Raw genomic sequence first — 24,051 nt, forward strand, 5'->3', positions numbered from 1 at the left:
ATATGGAACAAGTTAATAGGAAAGATGGACATGTGGACTGGAGACATATGTTCAGTTTCTGGCTCCTTTGCAAACTTTCTGTATGAGCTTGGGCACAAAATCATAAACAACCCTGTGTCATTTTCCTCATCTCTTGTAAACCCTCGTGTAGGGGGTGTGCTGGTGGCAGGCTTCCATGATGCTGTGGGATTCTAGGCCATGCTACAGCCCAGGACAGGATGTTCAGGCACTGCTCTGACTTACCACAAGGGCTTGTTCAACCCTGGAGCAGCGTAGAATCTGAAGGACACAATGGTGGCATTTCTGTACTCCATATCCCTTCTGCCACGCCCTCCCTCCCGCACTGTTTCCCTGGTCTGTGCAGCTCAGATTTGCCAGGCTCTTCCTGGAGTTCCTGAGCTTTTCCTCTGCATAATCCAAAGAGCTTTAGGGCATTTTTGAAAAACAAATTCAACCAAGCTGTAGAAAATAAGAGCTTGTTACTTCCTTGTTGGGGTTTGTTCTGAAGTCATGAATCGTGGTTCCTGAGAGCATTTTAAAATTAATCTCTCCTTGTTCTGTCTGTTAAATGAAAATATTAAACTAAACATTTCCATTAAATTCTCATATCTTCTTAAGGTTCATATGCTGGCTAACACAAAATCTCTGGTACTGTAAGCAAGTTCTCTGGCCACCTATATCAGAGTTACTGCACCTTTATATTTACCTCAGGTGAAAACTTCTATAAAAACATTAACAAAAGAGAAGTCACATGAAGAGGGAGAAAAATCAGCCTCTGTTTTTAGATGTTACACTTTGAAACAGTCTCCATTTTGTAGGCTTTTAAAATGTCAACAAATTGACAGGTCATGTTGCATTACAAAACTGCTTCTAGGAAATCATGGTACTCCGCTATATTAGGTAAGGGCTTGTAAAGACTGGCTGATGTCCAGAGGCCAGGTGAAAAATTAAGAGGTTATTCTTGGTTTCTGACAGACCTCATGACTGTCATGTTAATATATTTTTAAAACACATTTCTTTTTGCACTCTGGGGTCCAATCCGGCACTGGGCACTGCTGCAGTGCCACTCCCCACATGCACAAAACTTCCTGCTAGTAGATCTCAGTGCAGGGTCTAGGCCGGGGGTTCTCACACTGGGGGTCATGTGAGGGGTGGGGGGTTGCCAGAGGGCACGAGGTTATCATGTGGGGGGGTGGGTCATGAGCTATTAGCCTCCACCCTCAAACCCCGCTTCACCTCCATCATTTACAATAGTGTTAAACATAAACAAGGTTTTTAAGTTTATAAGGGGGGGGGGGTTGCACTCAGAGGCTTGCTGTGTGAAAGGGGTCACCAGTACAAAAGTTTGAGGACCACTGGTCTAGGCATACACGTACAGAAAATATATGTAGTTCTTTATCCAAGTACTATCTGAGAACTTACTCAGACCTCATCACCATTGTACCACACAATCATTGGACGGCATTCCCCCTCATAACTCTCTTCATGGTGTAACAAAACATTTTCCCCAGTTTATAGTTTATGCAAAGCCATACAAGGAGCCTGTGGCTTGTACGTGAACTCAGGTCTTCTGAGTCCCAGTCTAGTGTCCTATTCACTAAACCATGTATTTTGCTTTATATTGCCATATTAAATGCTATGGGTGGAGTAACGTGAGTCATGGAATTTAGTTGCAACTCTTACTAACATTAAAGGGAGCCACACATCAAAACTCTTAGCTTATCACATTGATCATTTATTCCTGGTACTCCACTTTGCCCTCCACTAACAAGCTGATCCAATATTTGTAAAATAACTGTACAAACAAAAAATGACTATTTAGAAACTTAATGGATTTTTTTCCCTTGAGCTTTCTTTTCATTATGTCTCTCCTCTAATACACAAATAAGGAATCATATGAGCAAAAATAGGGTAGCAATTCCACATGGGAATGGGCAATTTTAATCAATAGAACTTCTTACTAACTAAGACCCTGATCCCCTAAACACAGACTTACTAAACTCTAGGCACATTAATAGTTCCATTGACCTCAATGGGACTGCTCATGTGCCAGAAATTAAGCACCGAGAGGAGCGTACACAGGATCGGGCCTCAAAAAAACTTCTCCGTATTCAGCTTCATGTTGTCTTTCATTCCATCTATATTGCATTGGAAAGACACTTTATGGTTGTTCAGTATTTATTAATCATAAGATTCAGCACTTGCTAAACATTAAGCGTTTCTCAAACTTCATTGCACCGCAACCTCCTTTTGATAACAAAAATTAGTACATGACCCTGAGAAAAGAAACCAAAGCCTGAGCCCAAGCTCCGCCGCCCCGGGGTGTGAGTGTGTGTGAGAGAGAGAGAGATAGAAGCGCCAACGCTGAAGTCCCAGATGCAGGGGGTTGTAACCTGAGCCCCACCGCTCAGGGCTGAAGTCTTTGGGCTTCGGCTTCAGTCCTGGGCAAGTCTAATGACAGCCCTGGTGACCCCATTAAAATGGGGTCATGACCCACTTTGGGGGCCCGACCTACAGTTTGAGACCCACTAACCTCTAATCCCTTTGCCAGAGATGCAGCTACATTTTAGCTGGATTTGGTGTCAGAGTTAAGACTTAGGAGTTCCCAATTCCTAATTAGATGCTCGGAGCACTAGCCCACAGCTCTTTCTCCTTAGGAGTGCATTGTCAAAGAACGAATGCAAGGTATGTTTCCCTTTTGACATATCCAAGTCACACACGCTGATACGTTTGTTTTACAGCAAGTCTTAAGGATCAGGTTGGTGATCTTCTGGGGGCCAGAGAGGCTGCTGTTCTGGAGCTGGCAAATGCAGACGAAGAGATTTCACAATTGAAAAATGAAATGGCTCAATTAAAATCTGAATATCTGCAGAAGATAAAAGAATGCAAAGAAGAAAATCTTCTTCTCGAGGAAATGGTAAGGAATCTCCCAGGCCAGAGAAAACCTAGCTCAGGGGTGGCTCTGAGCCACATACGATAATCTTCAGAAGTTCGAGAGCCGGGACGCGCCTGCCTTGTGGGGAGGGAGGTCTTGGGGCTTCTGCCCTGTGGGGATGGGGGTCTTCTGCCCCACAGCTAATACCTTCTGGGGGTCAGGGCTTTAGCTCTGCTCCTACTGAAGCCCCGAGACTCCCCATCCTGCTAGGCAGAAGCCTGAGGCGACATGGGGGGGCACCTAGGGTCATGTTCCGCCCCCCCCATCTTTGCAGAGTTTGCTGGCCCACTTGGTCACATGCTGCTGCCGGGCCTCCGCCGTGCATGGCAGCTTCTGAAGCTGGCAACCTGGGAGCTACAGCTGTGGGGAGAGGCAGCAGCAAACACCTGAGAGCTGCAGGGAGGGGCCACTGAGGGTAAAGAGCGTAAAGTTTGGGCTTGGGGGGCATAACTCAAGCTGTTGGGGGGGGAACCTTTAAATTGTGCCCCCCCCCACTCTCAGCAGGTACCAGTTATCTCTGGCAGAAGCCCTTAGCCCCATCACCCTGCTGCAGGGCAGAAACCCCAAGCTCACCCCACCCCAGTTGGTATGTGGAGAATGGGGAGGTGTAAGAAGAACTTGCACTGGCTGTGCTAGCTCTGTAGTACAATGCGAACATAAAGCCGAGGGGAATTTGAATTTGGAGGCCTTGAGTTTCTCCAGCTTTCCCTTCTGGCTGATGGACAGCGTGTTACTGGCAAACTCAGGAGAAAGCCACAGCCAGCCCAGTGTGTGACCTTCTGGAAAGGGGAAGGAGGGGGGGGAAATGAGCAGAGCTGTAAGGGGACTCAGTCTCACAGGTCTGTCCCTTCTCACAAGAGTCATTTACATTTTACGCATTAAAATGCATACAAGTCTCCGTTTGGTTGGCCAAAAAAAGCAACACAATGAATGTAAACGGCTGTCTTGTATTATAGCAAAATGAACCAAGGAGAATATCTGGTTTATCAAACAGACTCAGGCCTGTGCATTCTCTTTCCTCCCACTCCCACCATGCTGGCTTTGCACTGCGTTTTTACCAACTTGCTGTTTTTTATACAGTACCTCTAGTCTTTACAACAGGACATCAAGCTCCATCTCATTGAACAAAACAAAAGTGATCTGCTTCACGTACAGTAATTAGGCCCTGATCCGTCAAGTCCTTACTCCCGAGAGCAGTCCAACTGAAGTCAATTCCTTCCTCGCATGGGATTGTCCCTGTGCGTAAGGTTTCTAGGATTGGGCCCCTAACTGAAAGTAATGTCTCAATGTTGACAAAGTAGCTTCTTTAATAAAACAAACTTGTTTTTAGTAGTATTTATGAGCAATTGAGGAAAGGGCAATATGGTTATTTCAATTCCAGTTTTAAAGAACAGCACCGAAAGCTACTGGGAAGCATCTACACACACTGCTTTTATGGCTATAATAAAATTTGCTTTCAGTTTTAAAGGTAGGCAACGTAGTATGGGGATTTCATGATACACTTGGTGATCTGTATGGCTCATGAACACATGTACATTTCACTCCTTGGCTGATAGATTATTAGAGTCACAGCCTGCGCTTAAATGGCTTAACCATATTTTGCATAATGCCCTGCTATTACTCTATTAGCATCATTGTTGTTATTATATTTCTCCCGTTTTTTTATCTTATAGGCTTTCCTATACTACTGCAACTTCCCAAGCAATTATTCTTGCTGTGGAAAGCATGCAGGTAGAATTCAAAGCAATTCTATGCATTATTTTAACTCAGATCTGTATTTAAATGAGCATTACAAGAGCTCAGAGAAGATGTATTTGACTTCAAAAGCACATTTAAGAAGTTAGCTTCTGCTTTCTTATGTCTGTACTTTATATAATCTCAATCTCTCTCTCTCTCTCTCACACACACACACACACACACACACAAATTTCTCTCTCCAAAATGTAAAATCTCTCCGCAGCTACTCTCCAGGCATTATCTAAATGCTATAGGCAATGAAATAATGTCATGCCTTTTTTATTTTAAAGATGAACAGGGTGAGCAAGAGACACGCTCCACTAGCAACCTACGAGCAGGACCTGCATGAAGAGATTTTTCAAATAAGACGCGAGTCCAGGAGGTTGAGAGAACTCTGTCACCAACTAAATGAGGAAAACCACAGACTGAAAGAAGAGCTATGGGATGTTAAGAGGGAATACGAATGGCTAGCGCAGATGGCAACAGCCAGAAAGAAGGGTAAAGCAGGCAGCCCAAAAATGTCATTTTACAGTTTATTTCTCAGGCTCTTTAGAGGCCTAGGAAAAGACAAGCAATGAAATGCATGACACTGATGCACGGCATTTAAAACATTTTAATGGTTCTACTTGAAATGGTTAGAGTTTAAATAAAATACTTCATGAAAAACATGTAGCTCCCCTCTACAGCATGTGATATCCCATCATTTTGGAAGTAAAATACAGAGCAGGGTGTTCTAAACTCGGTTCTGTATTTTCTGCCACCGTGAAGTACACCATCTTACCCCAGGCTCTAATAAGAACAAGAGCTATAAAAGAGTGTCTTGGTGAAACGTAATGCACACTTGTTTTATTTCTAAGACTCCAGCTTTTACTGGAAAAACCAACTAGTCAATTTGTTTCAATTTCAGTCATTACTCTTCTTCCATATATTGTACCATGAATGTGGTGCCTTGCATAAGTACACAATTTACAACCAGGGCTGTACACTTCAGAACAATTTTTCTTGTTATGATTGGAACTCTGTGCCATGCCGATCACACTTGAAACTGGGCAAGCATGCCTTTACAGGATGGATGTTATTCACAGTTTGAATTCTATTATGTACACTCAACCCCAAGGGCTCAGGATAGCCAACAGGCTCTCTCAAGACAGGTTTCGGGCCTATAGAATGGTCCCTAAATCTTACTCGGTTAACTTTCTGCTGCTCTCATTTTAAACATTCCACCTTTTCGAAGCGACAGTTCCCCTTTAGCAAAGTTTTGAGCCCCAGTCTGAATGATCTTTGACAAATGAGAGACTGATTGAAACCAACTGGAAAACTTGTACGTGTAAAAAGGGCAAAGCAGGACCAATCAATGGTCCTGCTTGAAAAGTCATTGGGATGGGAGAATGAAGGACACAGCTATGGAAGAATGAATAGACAAAGCAATGGCACCATTCTGTGCATATAGAAGCTGGTTCAAATGCTCATTAGAAAGCACTAAAAAGTTATAAATGAATTAGATACACTTTTTTTTAAAGATGAATTGTATCCCTTCTGTCATTTACTGAGGGGACACATTTGAGCTACTGGAGCCCTTATTCATAAGAGAACAGCTACTGAGCATTGCAGCATGCACACATTCCAAAGAGTCCACATATTTGTTGCATTGAAAGCCCTGATTCAGCAAAAGCCTTAAACATATCCTTAAGTACAGGGCTGAAGCCCCATTGGCAAATGAAGGCCAAGGAAAAGGTTGGAAGAAGGAAATGAAGGATGGAGAGCAACAGGAAGAGCAAGGCTTATATTGAAGGGATAAAAGGAAGGAACAAGACAAAGCAAACAACCAAATCAGCACAGTGCACCTGAGTGAAAATGGTGGGAATTTAGATAGATTTTTAGCAATTAGAGGTGTTTCAAATCCTTCAAAGATCAAAACCTCCTTCCTTTACAAAGTTTAAACTTGAATGTTCAGAAATCAGCCTATTTATTTTTTCATTTCAGTTTTATTTGAAAAATGGTCTTGTTAATGTAAAAATTGCCATCTTTCGCCAGCGCTTTTTGAATCTCTAAAAACTACCCTGAGAAAAACTGAGAAGTGAAAGGCAGGTAATTTGACAATAGACATATCAATAGACAGTAGGCAAAAAAATAAACTCTGCATTCAACTACCCTTTTTTAGGCCAGACCACAACATTAATTCCTTGGACTGATCTTTGCAAGAAAGACTCTCAGACTAGAAGTCTATCATCGCAATATGGGTAAGTCATGGGAGAAATGCATGTAATCTTTTTCTATTAACCTTACGCTAGCCAGGGAATGACACTATAAGCCAGCAGTACACATTAAGAAGAAATGAGTCAAACTGGACATCATGGAAAAAGCTGCATGAAGTGTAAAATAATGGTATTACCATAATCAACACTTTACTCCCCTCTTACCAGAACAGCAAGTTGCACTCCAGCCTTTACAAGCCCCCTTTGTATTTTGTTTTTGTACTCAATGCCCATCTATGCTGAGCAATTCTATAGGCAGAGTTTTTACTACCTAAACAAGTAGTGGAAATACATAATAGATGTATCTTATTCAGTTTCCCACCCACAGAATGTGATAAATTGTACCTTCTTGTCAAAAATCTGTTTTAACCAACCAGTATGTCAGACTCTGTTTTGGATATGATGTGCTAAGATTTGAGCAATTCTGATAAGATGGTATAATTCTCTCCAAGCTCCCATCTGCTTTCACCAGCTTTGGAAATCTTTGTTTTGATATGAGTTGTATACCTCCTCCCCCCAAAAATAAACCTAATGATCATGGTCATGATCCCTCATGTTCTTTAAAGAGCAATAAACAATCAGTGGTAGTGTCTTCCCATATCTTTGCTCTTAGCAGGAAAGAAGGTTTACAAACAGATGAGATGAATGGCATTCCCAGCAGCAGAATGGTGTCTGTACTCGAAGTTTTCAGCCCCCGTGCGTGTGATGGTAAGTGATGTTGAGTTCGGAAATTGCCATGCTGGGATTCAAATTTAAAAATGGGCCTTCAGTGGCTTGTGCTTCAGTAATAAAGGTGTGATACTGGGATTCTTAGCTGTATTTCCAAAAACTTGCCAATTGAAGTCTTACTGGATTAACACGCACATGCAATGAGCTCTGTGCGGGCTCCTTATGCACAGCTCATTACAGGGCTATGGTGTGAACAAGTTAAATGAGGATCCAACATAAAGGATCCAGATAGAGTGGCTATCATTTTATCTTTCTGATGAAGAACTTTACTACTATTAGTGTTTTCCTTACCAGCTGCATAAGCACTAAGTTTCCCCCATTTTTTAATTTAACACCACAAAGTCCAGGGGTTCTCAAATAGGGGGTCACGAGGTCATTACATGGGGGGGGGTCGCAAGCTGTCAGCCTCCACCCCAAACCCAGCTTTGCATCCAGCATTTATAATGGTATTAAATATATTAAAAAGTTATTTTAATTTATGGGGGGGGTCACACTCAGAGGCTTGCTCTGTGAAAGGGGTCCCCAGTACAAAAGTTTGAGAACCACTGATGTAGCCTAACGCCTACATTTTTAAGCCAGCCACACTGCAGTTAAGGTTAAATGATCCATAACCAGTGCTTCTGAGATGCCTTGGTCTATAAGAGGTGATAAGAAAGAACTTCTCTTTTGTCTTCTTACCTTCATCACTTTTATGTGCTGTTCCTGATAGCTGAAATATTGCTTAAGATCCATAGTCCTGTACACCAGTTTAGAAAACTTTGATATACAAGTGATTTATGACATGAGTTTAAGGATGATGTTTTTTTATTGTTTACTGCTTTCTGCATTAGAGTGTTCAAATGTAAATAAATAATAAAATCACATTTATAGGCAAAAATGATGTGTAACTGTGTCAGAGAATGGAAAAAATAGCCTTTTAAACAAATTGCTTAGCTAGTATATTCCTTTATTAATAAATAGAATAGTAATTTTACTATTAAGCCTCAGGTTCGTCATAATAAGCTTAGCTTTGCTTTTCTTAATGTGGTATCAAATTCCGCTTTCTGTTTAAAACTAAGATCTGCTCCACCATCCATGATGGTGGCTGCTAGGTGCTACACCATTACAAACAACATAATAATACAAGACTATGAACCCGTAGTGAATTTTTACTGCTCAAAACAGTAATTGCATCTTTGCAGTAATATCAAGAGCTGGTGAAGTTGATATGAGCAAACCTTTTTCTTTCTTTAGAAAGGCAACAAGAACGTTCTAAAAGCAATGCCTCCTCAGTGTCTATGAACAGCGAGTCTACGGAGATTCTGATCACTGGATACCATGATACAGGCTTAAAGAAAGAATCTAAGAGAAACTCAAAAGGTACATTGTTTTAACTACATACTGATTAGAGTTGTTCATTAAAACTCTCTCCAGGTCAATTGATGCTTTTTTCTATTGCATTACATAGAATTTTTATTTCCAATACCTTTTATATCAGTATATATTCTACCTGAACGGAAGAGTTAATTCTGTGGTCAGAACCCTGCTGGTGGTTAAATAATCTTGCCATATTTTCACATGCAATCTACTGTTGTATAAATATTCAAACAAAGCATTGTGACTGACCTTTATTCATACTTTTGGGAAATATTTGTATCAGAATGATCACTGCTTCTCAGCTGGGATTACAATAGTACTTCTTTTTGAAAAAGCTGAATATTCACAATAGCAGTCAAACATGTTCTCTGATATATACAGTAGGCCCTGGGGTTCAGATACTGCACTGATAGGTACCCTGAAAGTACTTTAGATATGGAAGTGTGTTGTACAAATAATATCAAGGAAGCTTTTAAAGTAAATTCTAATCATTTAACTCTTGTAAGTATTGTATTTATTTTAGTTCTATTTTCCCTAAGAAAAACCCACAAGAGGGGTCTCACCCTGTGAGGACCCTCTTAGACATACCATCTTTGTCTACCCATAGAAGAGGCCAGAGACCATACATGGCTTGGGATCTTGTAGATCACAGTGGGGTGCCGCAGGAGGCCGTTCCCATCTGCATGGAAGTTTTGCAACCCTGCACCAGCCCTGGTTTGGTGGCTCCTTGGCAGCACAGCCCCAGATTGATTTATTTTTTTGATCAACTTCCTCATGGTTGTGGAGCTCAGTCCCTGCCCTTCCCCCAAGCCTTCAAGGGGGAGGGTGGGTGCAGTGGCTTATCCTTCCTGGAAAACTAACACACAGACGTTCCCCTACATGCATTGATCCCTGGGAGATGAGCTGTTAGGTAAGAAAGAATCTGTGATTAATAGGGATTGCACACCTGCTGTTAGAGATTACTTAGCTTTAAAGTGTCATCTGGAATTTCCAAATTCATAGATCACTAGCTTCTTTTTTCTTTTAATTATGCAAAGTTAGGGCTTGTGAAATGCGCTGGCTCTTGGGTTCGGGAGTCTGAATCTGCTGAATCTATATCACTAGTAGACAGGAGCAGTGGCTATTCAAGTTCCCTGCACTGTCTTGAAGTACTTCAGCAAGGTGCTAGAATCATAGACTTTAAGGTTAGAAGGCACCATTATGATAGTCTAGTCTGACCTCCTGCACAACACAGGCCACAGAATCTCACCCACCCACTCCTGTAACAAACCCCTAACCTATGTCTGAGCTATTGAAGTCCTCAAATCGTGGTTTAAAGACTTCAAAGTGAAGAGAATCCTCCAGGGAGTGACCCGTGCCCCACAATGCAGAGAAAAGGCGAAAACCCCCCAGGGCCTCTGCCAATCTGCCTGGGAGGAAAATTCCTTCCTGACCCCAAATATGGCGATTAGCTAAACCCTGAGCATGTGGGCAAGACTCAACAGCCAGACACACAGGAAAGAATTCTCTGTAGTAACTCAGATCCCACCCCATCTAACATCCCATCACAGGCCATTGGGCATATCTACCACTAGTAGTTGAAGATCAATGAATTGCCAAAATTAGGCTATCCCATCATATCATCCATTCCATAAACATATCAGGCTTAGTCTTGAAGCCAGAAACGGACTACTCTCTGTGTATGCGCACAGTTCCAGTTCATGGCCAGTTAGTCTTTGGACCCACCTTTGAGACTACCTGTAACTCTGCCACTTTTGATGATAGGATATTTAGTTTATTTAGACAAATCAAACATATGACCATTAGAAATTGAATTGTGTCCGCAGTTAAGTTCACATGGGTCAGCTGATAACCACTTTTGCCCTAAGCGGAATTGAACCAGGGACTGGTATTGAAGAACTTCATCTATCATTATGAGCCATTCTGTTGATGCATCAATGTATTACTTCCAGACAGATAAGGCTAAGTTGCCGTTTGTAACCAAGTTTGGTAAAAATTTCTGAGGATACCTTTCTAGTCTTCGGTTTAGAAAATCCATGAACTATGTACAACTTCAGTGCACCCTCTGACCATGCTGATTTTATTGCTGCTTTCAAGATGGTGCATGTGAGGAGATCCCAGAACCATGTGATGATGATGTGTCTGCAATCAGCCAGCACAATAGGACACGTCATCGGAACTCTCTACAGCATGATGCAGATGTAACAGGCAGACTCTCTGCAACGAATACCTGCAGTAAACATGCCATGAGCAGGTAATTTAGAATTAAGCATTAAGTTAAATAATTAATTGTGATTAAGGCAAGACAGTTTTGCTAGACATTTTAAAGGTTTCTAATCCGATTAAAAATCTATTCTAAAATAAACCCTACCCAAGCAGAGCTTTCTATTATGTGGAAAGGCAGAGACTTCATGAAGTCTACTACAGACTCAGCTAGTGCTAATCTGCTTTCCCAGAAAATGCTCAGCAGCTTTGGCGATGGGCTGTAGTATAAAACCTTAACATAGAGATGCTGATGAGCATATCCAGAAACATTTCAGCTGTTCAGGGACTGGTAGAATTAAAGTCTCCCTCTCAATTTAATTTTCTGTGAAAAGAAGTGTGTGTAAATCTGCTTAGCTTCCCACCCTTGCCCTCACTTCCTGAGGAATTCGGAATGTTGTGTGAGGTTGAGGGGCTGCTTGTATCACCACTTTCGTAAGTCACTATATTGTTAAAAGCACTTAGTCTCCTGACACACATGCCAGTGGCCTCCCGTGTACAACAGCCATTGTTAAAACGTCAGTTAAAATCTTCAAGTCACTGTCCTCAAGCAAAGATCCAGCTGCAATGGTAATGATATGCCGTCCAGAATTCCCTGACGGGCCACACTTTGTGGCCTTGTCAAACCAGTGGGTGAAGTGGATTCAAGGGTTCAACACACGCTGCTTCTAGTTTCTCAACAGACAAGTTAATTTCAATCACTGTGGTGGAGCATGAGGAAAGAAGCAGCCATCACTCAAAACTGTAGGGCTTTGGTAGATCAAAACCAACACTATGAATTGCTTCTGGAAACTATAACTAGTACAAGACTACAAAGGACCTGTGTAAAACATACCATGCTAGAAGCCCTTTAAAGGAAGCACGCACCCACTTACTAAAGTTCTCAAATGGGCAACCCTGTATAAGGAACCACTGCTGTATGGCAGAGCATCAGTCGGCGGCAAAAGCTTGGATCAATGCAGTGAGGTCCACCTCTGACAGGAAATGTCACAACTTCCAAGCTAACTGTAGGTGAAAAGACCCTCGGCTACTGTGGAACCCAGGGGTAGTGGGGAATCCAAATATGAAGCTCACTTATAAGATAGGCATCCCCTTACAGTAGATGTTTCTTCACACCCATCAGTATCATCTTGATTCTCATCCACAAGGTGTTTCTGCAAATTTGCTCCTCTGCCCTCCTTCTAAGATAGGACCCCCTCAATGTTTATAACTTAGGTTTTTCAAACAAAGAAAAAACTAAATTGTATCTCACTTGCTTTGTGTGCTGTGCCCTTATCATACATCAAAATGTTCTTGTTTAACTAAAGAGTATTGCTGGTTTCACAACAGCCAGCGTGACTTAGCCTTGACCAAGAGGAAGAGTATCCAGGGCCATTCAGTCATTGGACGGAGGATATGGGACAAAGGGGGTCCTTTTTCTTGTTCTTGTTGTGAGGTGGACAGCTGTTCATTAGGAACGGAACAGTTATTTCACATAGGCCAGGAATAAAGAATCAGACGATGATATATTTGGTTACTACCAATCAGGGCTGGGATTGAAGTCATGGCCTCATAATAGATCGTGTTATCTAACAATTCTTTATGAGACATTTTTAGATATACTTTTGGTTTTAAAATATAGAAAAACCACTCAGCCTAATTTAATTTAGTGATTAGGACGGGTGCCGGGTTGGCTGCCAACGTCAGCGAAGTACTATAGACCAAAACCAGGATGGCACCGGCTATGCCAGGGAATGCTGACTTGTATCACTGTGCCAGTGCACACACTCCTTGTTCTCTGAGGACCACCTCAAAGGGCAAGAGGGTAGTACCATTTTCATGCTTATTCAGTCTGGTAGGACGAACAAGGTATTGGCGATCTTGTAAACAGCACAAAATTAAGGTAATATTTGACGAGTTATTACTGTTAGAGAAAAATAAGCAGTGTTCATGATACTTGTCGACTTCAGCTGAATCTTAGGCCAGTGACTTTAGCCCATTGCCAATTAAATGGCTGTATATTTGGGGGCAAACGTTTGTACATGGATGGAATTGGCATGATTGAGTACAAATGCTTCCAAATTTATAGGGAGCAAAACACACAAGCCACTAATCATTTCCACCTTCCCCTCCATCTTACAGCCTCTTAAATCAGCAAGCTTCCCATTCGGAACTCCAGAATATTAATTTCCTATCCATGAGCAATCGGCCCAGGACCATTCACTCAGGAAGTCTGTCATTTTAGGCATGAAGCTTGGAGGGGCTGAAAAAGAGTAGCACCTACAGAACCAAAGAACTTGTGCAGCTAGAGTTCTGATGTCGGATACAAAGCTATCAGTAGCTCTTAGGAGATGAGAGTTAGCTCCTGTTGGTCCAGGGATCACAGAGCGGCCACACATCCCTGCAAGAGTTCCATAGCCATCTCATTTTGCAATAGCAGAACTGGACAGAATGCCCATTGGGGAGCTAGCTGGGGCCAGCACTGGCTGAGGAAGCAGCCTGGCTAAGGGATGTGTAGCCTCACAGTTTCCTTTAGCAGGGTTCCTATGAAGACCCTGGCACAATTTAAAACTGGTCTTCTCTGATACAGCCCCAAAGGAGGAGCCAGTTCTGCTGTGTTGTCGGTATTCATGCATCAGTGAATGTAAATCCTGCCTCTGGCATTTGTACTGAATGATGGCCAAAAAAAAAAAAAAAAACGTTGCCAGCCCTATGTAACAAGAATTCCATCTTCAGTGTTGGCTCAGGCTTGCAGCCCTTGTGAACTGCTGCTAGAAAAAACATCCGAGGACTTTGCCCAGGAAAGCTTTTGTAGGGTCAGTTTTCTTCACCTTGTGCCATGCAGATCATTTTAGCCTGTTACGGTTCAGGTGGCCCATGGAGTACCTATTCCCTGAGTACAATATCCAGTTTGCTGGCACTCCTCAGTGTATTATTTATACCCTAGGTGGCACTTACAGGGTACATCAGATTTTACAAGCTGTTCAAACATGCACTATTGGTCCAATCCTTTGCCCACTTAAGTCTATGACAAAGCTCCCATTGACTTAGATGGTGCAGGATCAGGCCCAAGTCCTCATAACACCCCCTTGATAGGAAGAGTAATCACCTCCATTTCAGAGGAGAAAACAGAAACTTGTGGACTTGCCCAAGGTCACACAAAGTCAGTGGCAGAACCAGGATTATAACTCCAGACCTGACAGACTAAACAGGGGACAGAGCTATTACCCAGCACTGCCTCTGCACTCTGGCATGCAGTGAAAGGCGGCAGGCATTCATCCGAGCCCAGCCCATAACACAGAGAAGGCGTCAGTCATTAAATTTCTGGAGTGTCATGAGTAATAAAGGAGACTCTCTGTTGGGCTTCGTGGAGAGATCCAACTCTTTGAATAGCCCCAGTCACAAAAATAAGAAATTAATCACAAAACTGACACCTCTCCTGGGAGCCACATCTGTTCTGCTCAGGTCAGCAGCTCCCTCACTCAGGCTGATAAAGATGTACAGCATAGTGTATTCTGATTATTGCTTCTCATCTAGACTGGTGTCTTTTGGTCCCTTCCTGCAGACATGTAAGACACTGGCTGTGCAGATACCACATTACACTATGATCATTTGGGTTTTCAGGGCTGGTATAAGTTTCTTCATGGTGTGAACTGCCTGCTTTAAACGCCAATACGTTTTTGAAGGACCTAGAAAGAAAAATCTTTTTGCAGTCAGTAGATTTAGCTTTGTGCAAGCTGTCGATTTCTTTGCTCGAGGCTGAGTAAGGTTTGTCTGTGTGTAACAAAGTCAAAGCAGTTGATAAATCACAATCTCAGCTAAAGGCCTCTTCCATTCTTTTACTTAACATATATAAAGGGAATTCAGACCTGCACAGGAATCCAAATCTGTCAGGACTGGAATAGATGCATGCACTTTGAGTTTGAAGAACTGTATTGGTTCTTTATCTCTGACCTTATGACCTTTTACACATTCTCTCTTCCCCTCAGTCATGGTTTCTCACTACTCCACTTTTCTCCAGAGATTCTGAATTTGGGAATGAGGCCTCAATCCTAGTTTTAGAGAATTCTTGAACTACGAACAGTTAGTTCAGAATCTTGTCCAATAAAGTGTGCTAAGGGATTTGTTAATCCTCTGCTTTGGTGTAAACCAGACTCCAAAGCTGTTCCCCAGTTTGTTTGCACACTAAGTTTTTATCAGGCACAACGAGAAATACTTAGGCTGATGCTTTATTAAGAAATGGAGGGGTCTGAAACTTTGGCCCCTTGGAGATGAGGGAAATGGGGAATATGCCGAAGGGAGGAACATACATGAATATTTCAGGATGGTGACAGGACACATTAGGCTTCTGATCCACTCATCCAGGACATTTTGGTGTACACATCCACCATAATATGCTTAGTTCAGGTCCTCTCATCTGGAATGCCTTGCTAGGCTCCTGCTGCCTAAGGAGAAGGCAGGTGAAGTCAAAAGTGTTAACTTAGGATGGGAGTGACTCTGCTAGCCTTAAATTTTGCCAGATGGCAAAATCACTCATCACCACATCTGCACAGCCTTCAGAGGTCTTCCCCCTTCCCAATTCCCTAACTTTCACAATGCTTAACTCTCCTTTGATCCTTTTATGTGTCATGGTGCCTTCCACAGGGCCATTTCTATTTGGTTCACAATTCTGGGTGATCTGTTTTAAGGCATGGTGCTCCCATGAGTTTAGTGAGCTGGGTTAAGCCACAGTCTCACGAGTAAGGTAAATTCTTGACACTGCAATTGGTCCAGCAGGCACCAAAAGGAGAAAGGGAGCGAAGTGAAAGAATTGAGAGGCCTAACAATTAGTGACAAAAGATTTACTAGGTCACCTATTCCATTCCCTGACCAAACAGGATTACTCCATATAATACACTTCTAGCACTTTGTTGGATTCATTGTTAGTAAGTCCCAAGTAATGGGCTTTCCCCAACTCATTCCCAGTGGAGATGCAAATTATATTTTTGCTATGGTTAGTAACTATGCAGGCAAGCAATGTTGCAGCAAGCAGTGATCAAGAAGTGCAGTGGGTCTGCTTATGCATTCCTATCCCTTTCTAGTGAAAGAATGTAACAGGAGAAAAATACAAAACAAATCTACCTGAGCTGCCTCTGTGCTGTGGTAGGGCAGAACAACCCTCCCTCCCCCTAGAAATCTTTGTGGATTGGCAATTGAGAATGAAGTTTTAAGAAATGTAAGAATTCTAACTGGAATTCACAGGGCATTTATCCAAGTGGATCACAAACACAAAGTTATTTGGTACTCTGAACAGAAGCCAGCAAACTGAGTTCTTCAGAATTTAAAATTAGTTTCACTCTTTTAGAAAAAGGTTTTGCTTTTAATTTTTTTCTTTTTACACCAGGACTCCTGTGGGTAAGGTGCTGTTACCAAGACGACCATTTGCACCAAGAAGTGTTACAGACTTGACAGTTGGAAATGTGGTGAAATTCTCCCGTCCAGCAGGGAAAATCAGTAAAGGAACTATCAAGTACTTGGGGCACCTGCTTGGGAGAGAGGACGTGTATCTTGGCGTAGAACTGGAGGGCAGCGAAGAGGGAAAACATGATGGAACATTTCAGGGAACACGATACTATTTCTGGTAAGATTAATCCTATAGTTACTTTAAACAAAAAAGCCTTTACTATTCCCCAGAAAAATATGTAATTTATGGTTCTATAAATATTAGGAATTATTTAATATATTTGTCACAGTATATCTGCTGATAAATAGCTTAGGTTTTATTAAATCAAAAATATGTATAACAAAGCAAATGTATTTTTAAAACCATTGATCCTGTTCTACTATAACTTTCATTTCAGTTATACCAAATAAGCAATGCAGATTTTATTTTGTCTGGCAGATGTTGGTGCACCAGAAGTGACAGTTCTTGTCTGTACCATTTACCTCTTTTCTGAATGGTCTACAGCAGGGGGTCAACAACCTATGGCATGTGTGCCAAAGACGGCACGCAAGCCGATTTTTAATGGCACGCTCCTGGCCAGACCGGCCCCGCTCAGCCCTCTGCCAAACCCAGGCTGGGACCCCGGCAGGCAGCAATGTGCCATTAAAAATCCTGCCTTTCCTGCTCTTCTCCGCCCCCCATGGGGGCAGGGTGAAGAAGCTTGGTCCTGCCAGCTGCTGCTGCAGGGCAGGCAAGCTCCCCCCCCACCCCCCCTCTTCCCCCAGCATGCTGGGTTCCTGCCCCTCCTCCTTTCCCTCCCTGCCACCCATCTGCTGATGGCCCTTGCCAGGGAGAGGCAGAGCCACAGCGCAGGAGCTGCTCCAGGGAGGAGACGAGGAGAGGTGGGAAACGGGGGTGGAATCAGGGCATATCCCCTCCAGCCCCCTGCCGTGAGCCGCTTTGGGCAGGGAGCGCCCCATGACCCCAGCCCACACCCCCAGCCTCCTGCCCTAACCCCTGCACCACCCTCACACCCCAGCCTCCTGCCCTGACCCCTGCATCCCCCCATGACCCCAGCCCTGACTCCAGCCCCCCCATGCCAACTCCTGCACCCCCCTCACATGCCTCCAGTTCCCTGCCCTGACTCCTGCACCCCCTACACATACCCAGCCCCCCATGCCCTGACTCTTGCACCGCCGCCCACATTCTCACCCCCACCCTGAGCACCAAACGGGAGCTCCTGCACCACCATCCCCCATTCCCACCTGCACCCTTGCACTGAATGGGAGCTGCCCAGGTAAGCACTCCACACCCAAACCTCCTGCCCCAACTCTGAGCCCCCTCCCTCATTCTAGCTCCTGGCCAGACCCTACACCCCAACCTGCTCCTTCACCCCCAGCCCTGTGCTCAGTGCACTCCCACCCTCAGCTCAGTGCAGAGAGAGAGGAAGAGACTGGGCTAGAACCAGGGAGAAGGTAGGTACCCACTCTATGTGGGCAGGGCCGGGATCCCAGACCGGCAGCGGGCTGAGCAGGTCCAACAGCTGGGACCCTGGCTGGCAGGAGCCGGCGGACAGAACCCCAGACCGGCAGCAGGCTGAGTGGCAGCAGGCTGAACCCACTGCTGGTCTGGGGTCCTGGCCGCCGGCCCCTTGCCAGCCGGGGTCCCAGCCGCAGGGCCCGCTCAGCCTGCTGCCGGCCTAGGTGAATGGAACCCCAGGCTGGCAGGGGGCTGAGTGGGCCGGCGGCATAAGATCAGCATTTTAATTTAATTTTAAAATGAAACTTCTTAAACATTTTGAAAACCTTGTTTACTTTACATACGACAATAGTTTATTTATATATTTTAGACTTCTAGAGAGAGACCTTCTAAAAACGTTAAAATGTATTACTGGCACGCGAAACCTTAAATTAAAGTGAATAAATGAAGACTCGGCACACCACTTCGGAAAGGTTGCCAACCCCTGGTCTACAGAATTATTATGGAGTCAGCAAGTTACTGTCATGTTTCTCAAAACAAGCAATTTTAATAAAAGTATCCTAGATTTTTACCAATTAACTAAGAGTAGGAGGGTTCCACCGCAGTGAATAGTCACCCATTAAACAAATTGCTTAGCTAGCAAAGTTTCCATTTTGCATAATACACTGAATTACAATACAACCATATTTTAACAAGTATAGTATATGCTGGATTAACCAGTTACTGCAGCTTTAGAAATGATGACTCAAAAAAGTGGAAAACAGAAACCAAAATATGGACGACTTAATATGTCTGTGTAACAAGATTCCATCTCCAATGATCAGACAAAAATCCCCAGATAAGTTATCGGTTTCCAAGACAAAAGTTTCTTTGATAATTAAGAAGCACAAGAGATGACTATTATAGATTGTTCTTACATTTTTCTTGAACAGCAACCATTCCTGTAACAGTTAAGCCGCATCATCTCCTGTGACGGAACACACCCAAATGCCCTTCATCAACAGTATATAACATTTTTAAAAGTGAAGTTGGCCACTACTTAGAAAGCAAAGCAAACATCTCTTCTTCTGTCCTTGAGGCAGCAGTCACTCCTCAAAGTTTTCCTGACCCTAAATCACTTTATAAACTGGATTTCGATTAGCCCTAAGAACCAACAGAGAGAGAGTGCATTTGTGGGAACTTCTTCAGGGCCACCAGAATAATAAGCAGAGAGCAGGACCAGGTACAGAGTCACCCCAGGTATCCCAGTTACACAACTAACAGTGATGGGAAGCATTAATGGTAATCAGGGACACAAGACTCCTGGCTGTCCTGGATCGTCAGTGAGAATAGATGGGACCTCTACTCTGAGAGATTGTTAACATCTCCTTTGACAAGCAGGAACTGCCCCCAAACCTAAAGCATGCCATTGTCTAGTTAGTATAAACCACTATACAGACCGAAATACGTATGGCATCCAAAACACATGAAATCCACTTTTGTTCTCATTTCTCCTTGTTTGACTATTGCTGTCCCTTGTTTAGGCTTCAGTCCTTCTTTTGTAGTCTTGTTAGTGTGAGAAAATTTTGAAACCTCAAAATTCTGAGGTTTTTGTAAACAGGAAAAAAAAATCACATTGTTCTGTGGTTTTCTCCCCCAAGAACAGTATGATTCTTGAGAGACAATGAGCCCATTTTCACTGACAGGTCATCTAGCTTTGAAGTAAAATGAATAAATTTTCAAATTTATTCAGGATAAAAATTGTAATGCATGGTCTGGCCACCTGTCCCTGCTTGTAAGGTAATAGTTGGTGCACTTACCAATCATTTAGCATTTCCGAGACAAGACCAGAAAAAAGGGGTGTCAAGCCATAATGGTCTTCCAAGTTCATAACAAACACAACATTATGCCAAATCAGCAGACTGAGTTCAATCAAAGGTGAAAAAACTGGTTTCAACTTTGGTTTAGGGCAAAGTCCTACTGTCAGTTCTGCAAATCTTGGTATCAGTTGAAATATTGCATATTTAGAAGTAACAAAAGTTTGGAATCCAGATCTTTCAGATCCAAAAGCAGAATTTTATTCTATTAGACAAACCAGATTTTGCTATACTGATTTGCATAAATGAAAAATTTTCACTTTATGTAATTAAAATACATGTGCTTTATTTGGAGAGAGGGAGGAAAGCCGCATTTTGTTCTTCACTACTGTGGGGTTTTTTACATGAGCCTTAAGATAGACCTTTTGTGAACATTAACTGAATGTTTTGTATGGGTTTTTCCCCCCTAGCAAACCTAACAAAGGAGTATTTGTGAACTTCAGCAAGATCATTATGGCATGGGAATAATGAATCCAGGACAACCTATAACAAAAAATACCCTCTCAAATGAGCCTATGGACTTTTACAGCAAGTTACTGGAATGCTATGCCCTTTGACTATCTGCACAGAAATTATATTGCTATACACAGTGCATTTGCCAAAAGTCTATCGATGTATTTCCTACACATTTTATTAGAAATGTTTATTTTAAAATGTTTTCTGGAACCTTTGTAGACCTTTTTGTAAAATAAACATGACGTATTGTCATTCCTGAAGGGAGACTCTTTAATGACTTGATTGGAATTTACTTACCTGACAACAACATAGCATAATCAGCAATTTAGCAAACCTTCTAAAGAAGGAATTACTTGTTAAAACAAACACCTGTTCCTATAAAACTTCACACAGCACATCTATAATATACCAGAAGAAAAAGATTCATGCAACTGAAAATCTGAAGTGTTTCACTGATAGGAATGTTTTATGGAAATAGCTTGCTTTTTGCCTCTGTATATAATTTAAGACCTGATCTACATTAGAAAATTTGAGTTAATTAAACTGGTTCAAACCTGTAATGTAGCTTAATTTAAACCAGGATGACCCTCACTTAAATTGGTTTAAGCTAAATCAATTGAAATAAGGGATAAGCCACTTTAAATGCATCTAGAGGTTTGCACTGGTTTAACTACACCAATTTAAAAATTAATTTAGTTAATCCAGTAAAAAATTTTTAATATAGACAAACCATAGTTATCTCAAAGTACAGGACACACACAAAACCAAAAATCAACCTTTGCAACATTTTAACAACTGCAGATATTTGCCACTAACTTCATTATTATTTTAATGTTCAAATTAAAAAAAAATCAACTATTTGTTCACGTTTATCAGCATGAAGTGTGCTCTTAAAGTAGCATAACAATGAACAGATACAATAAATGCTTTCAGGAAAAGATACTTGTTTTTTAATTTTGAGAAATTAAGGGCTTGTCAACACACAAAACCAGCATTTGTTTAACTAAAGGTTTGGTTTAAAAAACAATGTACTGAAGCCAGTAAAAATCCCACCATGGACAATCATATCAGTTTAAATCTTGTTTATATTATTTTAGCATCAAAGCTAAACCAGAGTAAACCAGATTTAAATCAATGTAAATGTCTCACACATAAAGGTCTAGTCTACACCAGGATATTTACCAACCTAGTTTAACCATTATAATTGTTTGTGTGGATGCAAACCAAAAAAAGTACAGTTATTCTAAGAGTGTTGACATGAGGTGTTATAGAAGTAATCATGGCGGTATAATTATACCAGTATAGTAATTCTGGTACATTTCCCTAGTAACAAGACCAAGTTGTACCATTTTAAATAAATTAGTTTTAAAACTGCACCTTTAGTTAAATTAGTGCAACGTTGGGTGTGCCATTGCTAAGTAATTAGAAGCGTTTGTAGCGTGGAACAAATTCATATCTCATTCCATACTTCACATTCAGTACTTCAATTTCTATTTGGTGCTGATTTTCTAGCTCACATGCTAAGCTGATGCTTCATCTATTCACATTCTGTTGAAAGCAAAGTGTTAAAACTTATCTTGTTTCTTCCACCTTGCCACAACAAACACTGCAGCTGCAGTAAGGATATTAATGTTTGATTTGTAGGCTATGTGGGAGCAAAGTTTACCTGACCAGAGCTGGCTTCCTTTGACAAAACTTGATGAATGTGGGAAGTTTTGTCAATGCCACATTCTATAGGTCAGGCTCCTTGTAAGAGGTCATCTTTTTAGTGATTGTAGATGGGGGAGTAAAGCATGCAGGGAAGAGTGAGACAGCCTACAATGGAGTTATGGGGGACCGATCAGGGATATGGGAGGGGGGAAAAGGACTCAAGGTATGGGGGACCAACGATGATGGTATAGGGCGTGAGCAAAGCTCCTGAGGCAGCATCCAGAGGATGAGTGAAGGAGAAAGCAGAGGAATGTTAGTGTTTTCCAGACAGACTAGCAATGGTCCAAGTGCTCCATCAGTTCTTCTCCACAACCTAGCTAATCAGCAGCTCCTCACATACTAGACAAGGATGCAGCCCACAAACACAAACTTAACTGTGAACCCATAGCTAAGCTTGTACAGCGAGTATGAATTAGAGGACGTGAATGTGTGTGCTGCATATGTGGAAAGTAAATATAAGTTTGTCATGCAGCTAAAGAGTCTGCGTGTGGGCACTGTGTTTGAAAGTGGGGAAGACCTGTACACTGAGGTTATCCTAGTTGTTAATGTAGCCTAATTTGATGATTTCCTTGATTTTTATTGATTGCTGTAACACAAACCACACTTGAGCAACCTTAACGCTAAAGCAACCAAGTTTGTGTGTTGATATTATGTAAGGCAATCCCTTCCCTCATAGTAGGTTATCCCCCACACCTCTCCGCCCCAGTTATGCTACACTGGATTTTTAGAAGCTCAAACATTTCTTCATTTGCTACAAAACAAGAACCCAAGAAACTATAAAAACATTCATGTTGCTCCCACAGTGGAAAGTACTGCTCTCTTCACTGGCATTGGCAGCACCAGGAGGACCCATCCTTGCTCAGTTACAACATAATGGCTTACATTTTAGGCAATAGTCCCAAACTAGAGTTTTGAGCTAGGTTAAATTGGGGATCCAAAGTTAGCTTGGGATTAGTTAGCTTGACTGTTCCTACTGAAGTAAATGGTTAAACTCCCAATGAGTTCAATGGGAGAACAGTTAGGCCAACTCTGAGCACTTCTGAAAATCCTGCTCATGGAGCTTGAATAGTCCTCAAAGTATGGAAACCTTTTATTTAGAATTCAACAAACATCAACAAGCCACAATTTGAGACTGATTTTCATATAAATTAGATGAAATCAGTTGTCCAGCCTCGATACACTTAACCTGAGAAGCAACAATTAGTACCTACCTACCACCATATTTCATATAGAAGGGTTAAAAGGATCAGCTGAAAAGATTAATTCTTATAATACCTACCAGATCACATGACAAATCAATTTAATAAACTTTATAGTTTGAAGAAAGATACTGCGCTAAGGAAAGTACCTTTGCAGTGATTCAACAGTCACACCTGTCATTCTTAGGGAAAAATGACAAAAATTCTACACCATCATATACTTTTCCTCAAGAACTTGGTGGGGTGGGGGGGGGTGGAGTTTGTGGAAATCTACAATATATGTTCAACTGCCATTAACAACAGCATCTTCTGGAATCAGAATGTTCTCTGGCTTGCTGCTGAAAGGAAGAGAGATCAAAACACTTTGTGAACATCATTTGTGCACAGTCCCAATCCTGCAATCTGATCTGCACAAACCACCTTTGACTTCAGTGGGACACCACACACCTCAAAGGTCTGCCCCATAAACCCACCTGCAAGTTTGGGGACCAATTCCAACACAGAACAGTTCAGAGGCAAATATATTGATTTACAAGGACACAAATGAAAGTTTGATATAGTTATGGGTTTATGGAGAATGCTACACTTTAACACAGAAACATGTTTAGTTGTCAAAGCAAGAAAATTTGGTATTTTGGAAATGTCTTCTACTACACATGAGAACAAATGCAGGATG

General features: G+C 42.1%; 1 protein-coding gene across 1 annotated transcript; it reads left to right on the plus strand.

Annotated features, from left to right (window-relative positions):
* Positions 1-7,568: 7,568 nt before the first annotated feature.
* Positions 7,569-20,725, plus strand: LOC140905182 (uncharacterized). The gene is made up of 5 exons (XM_073328017.2): positions 7,569-7,635; positions 8,890-9,015; positions 11,110-11,266; positions 16,637-16,873; positions 20,421-20,725. The coding sequence occupies exons 1-5, from the start codon at positions 7,569-7,571 to the stop codon at positions 20,476-20,478; spliced, it is 645 nt and encodes a 214-aa protein (XP_073184118.2). The 3' UTR covers positions 20,479-20,725.
* Positions 20,726-24,051: the final 3,326 nt, after the last annotated feature.

This window comes from Lepidochelys kempii, chromosome 1, assembly GCF_965140285.1.
Source record: "Lepidochelys kempii isolate rLepKem1 chromosome 1, rLepKem1.hap1, whole genome shotgun sequence".
In the NCBI taxonomy this organism is placed as follows: domain Eukaryota; kingdom Metazoa; phylum Chordata; order Testudines; family Cheloniidae; genus Lepidochelys; species Lepidochelys kempii.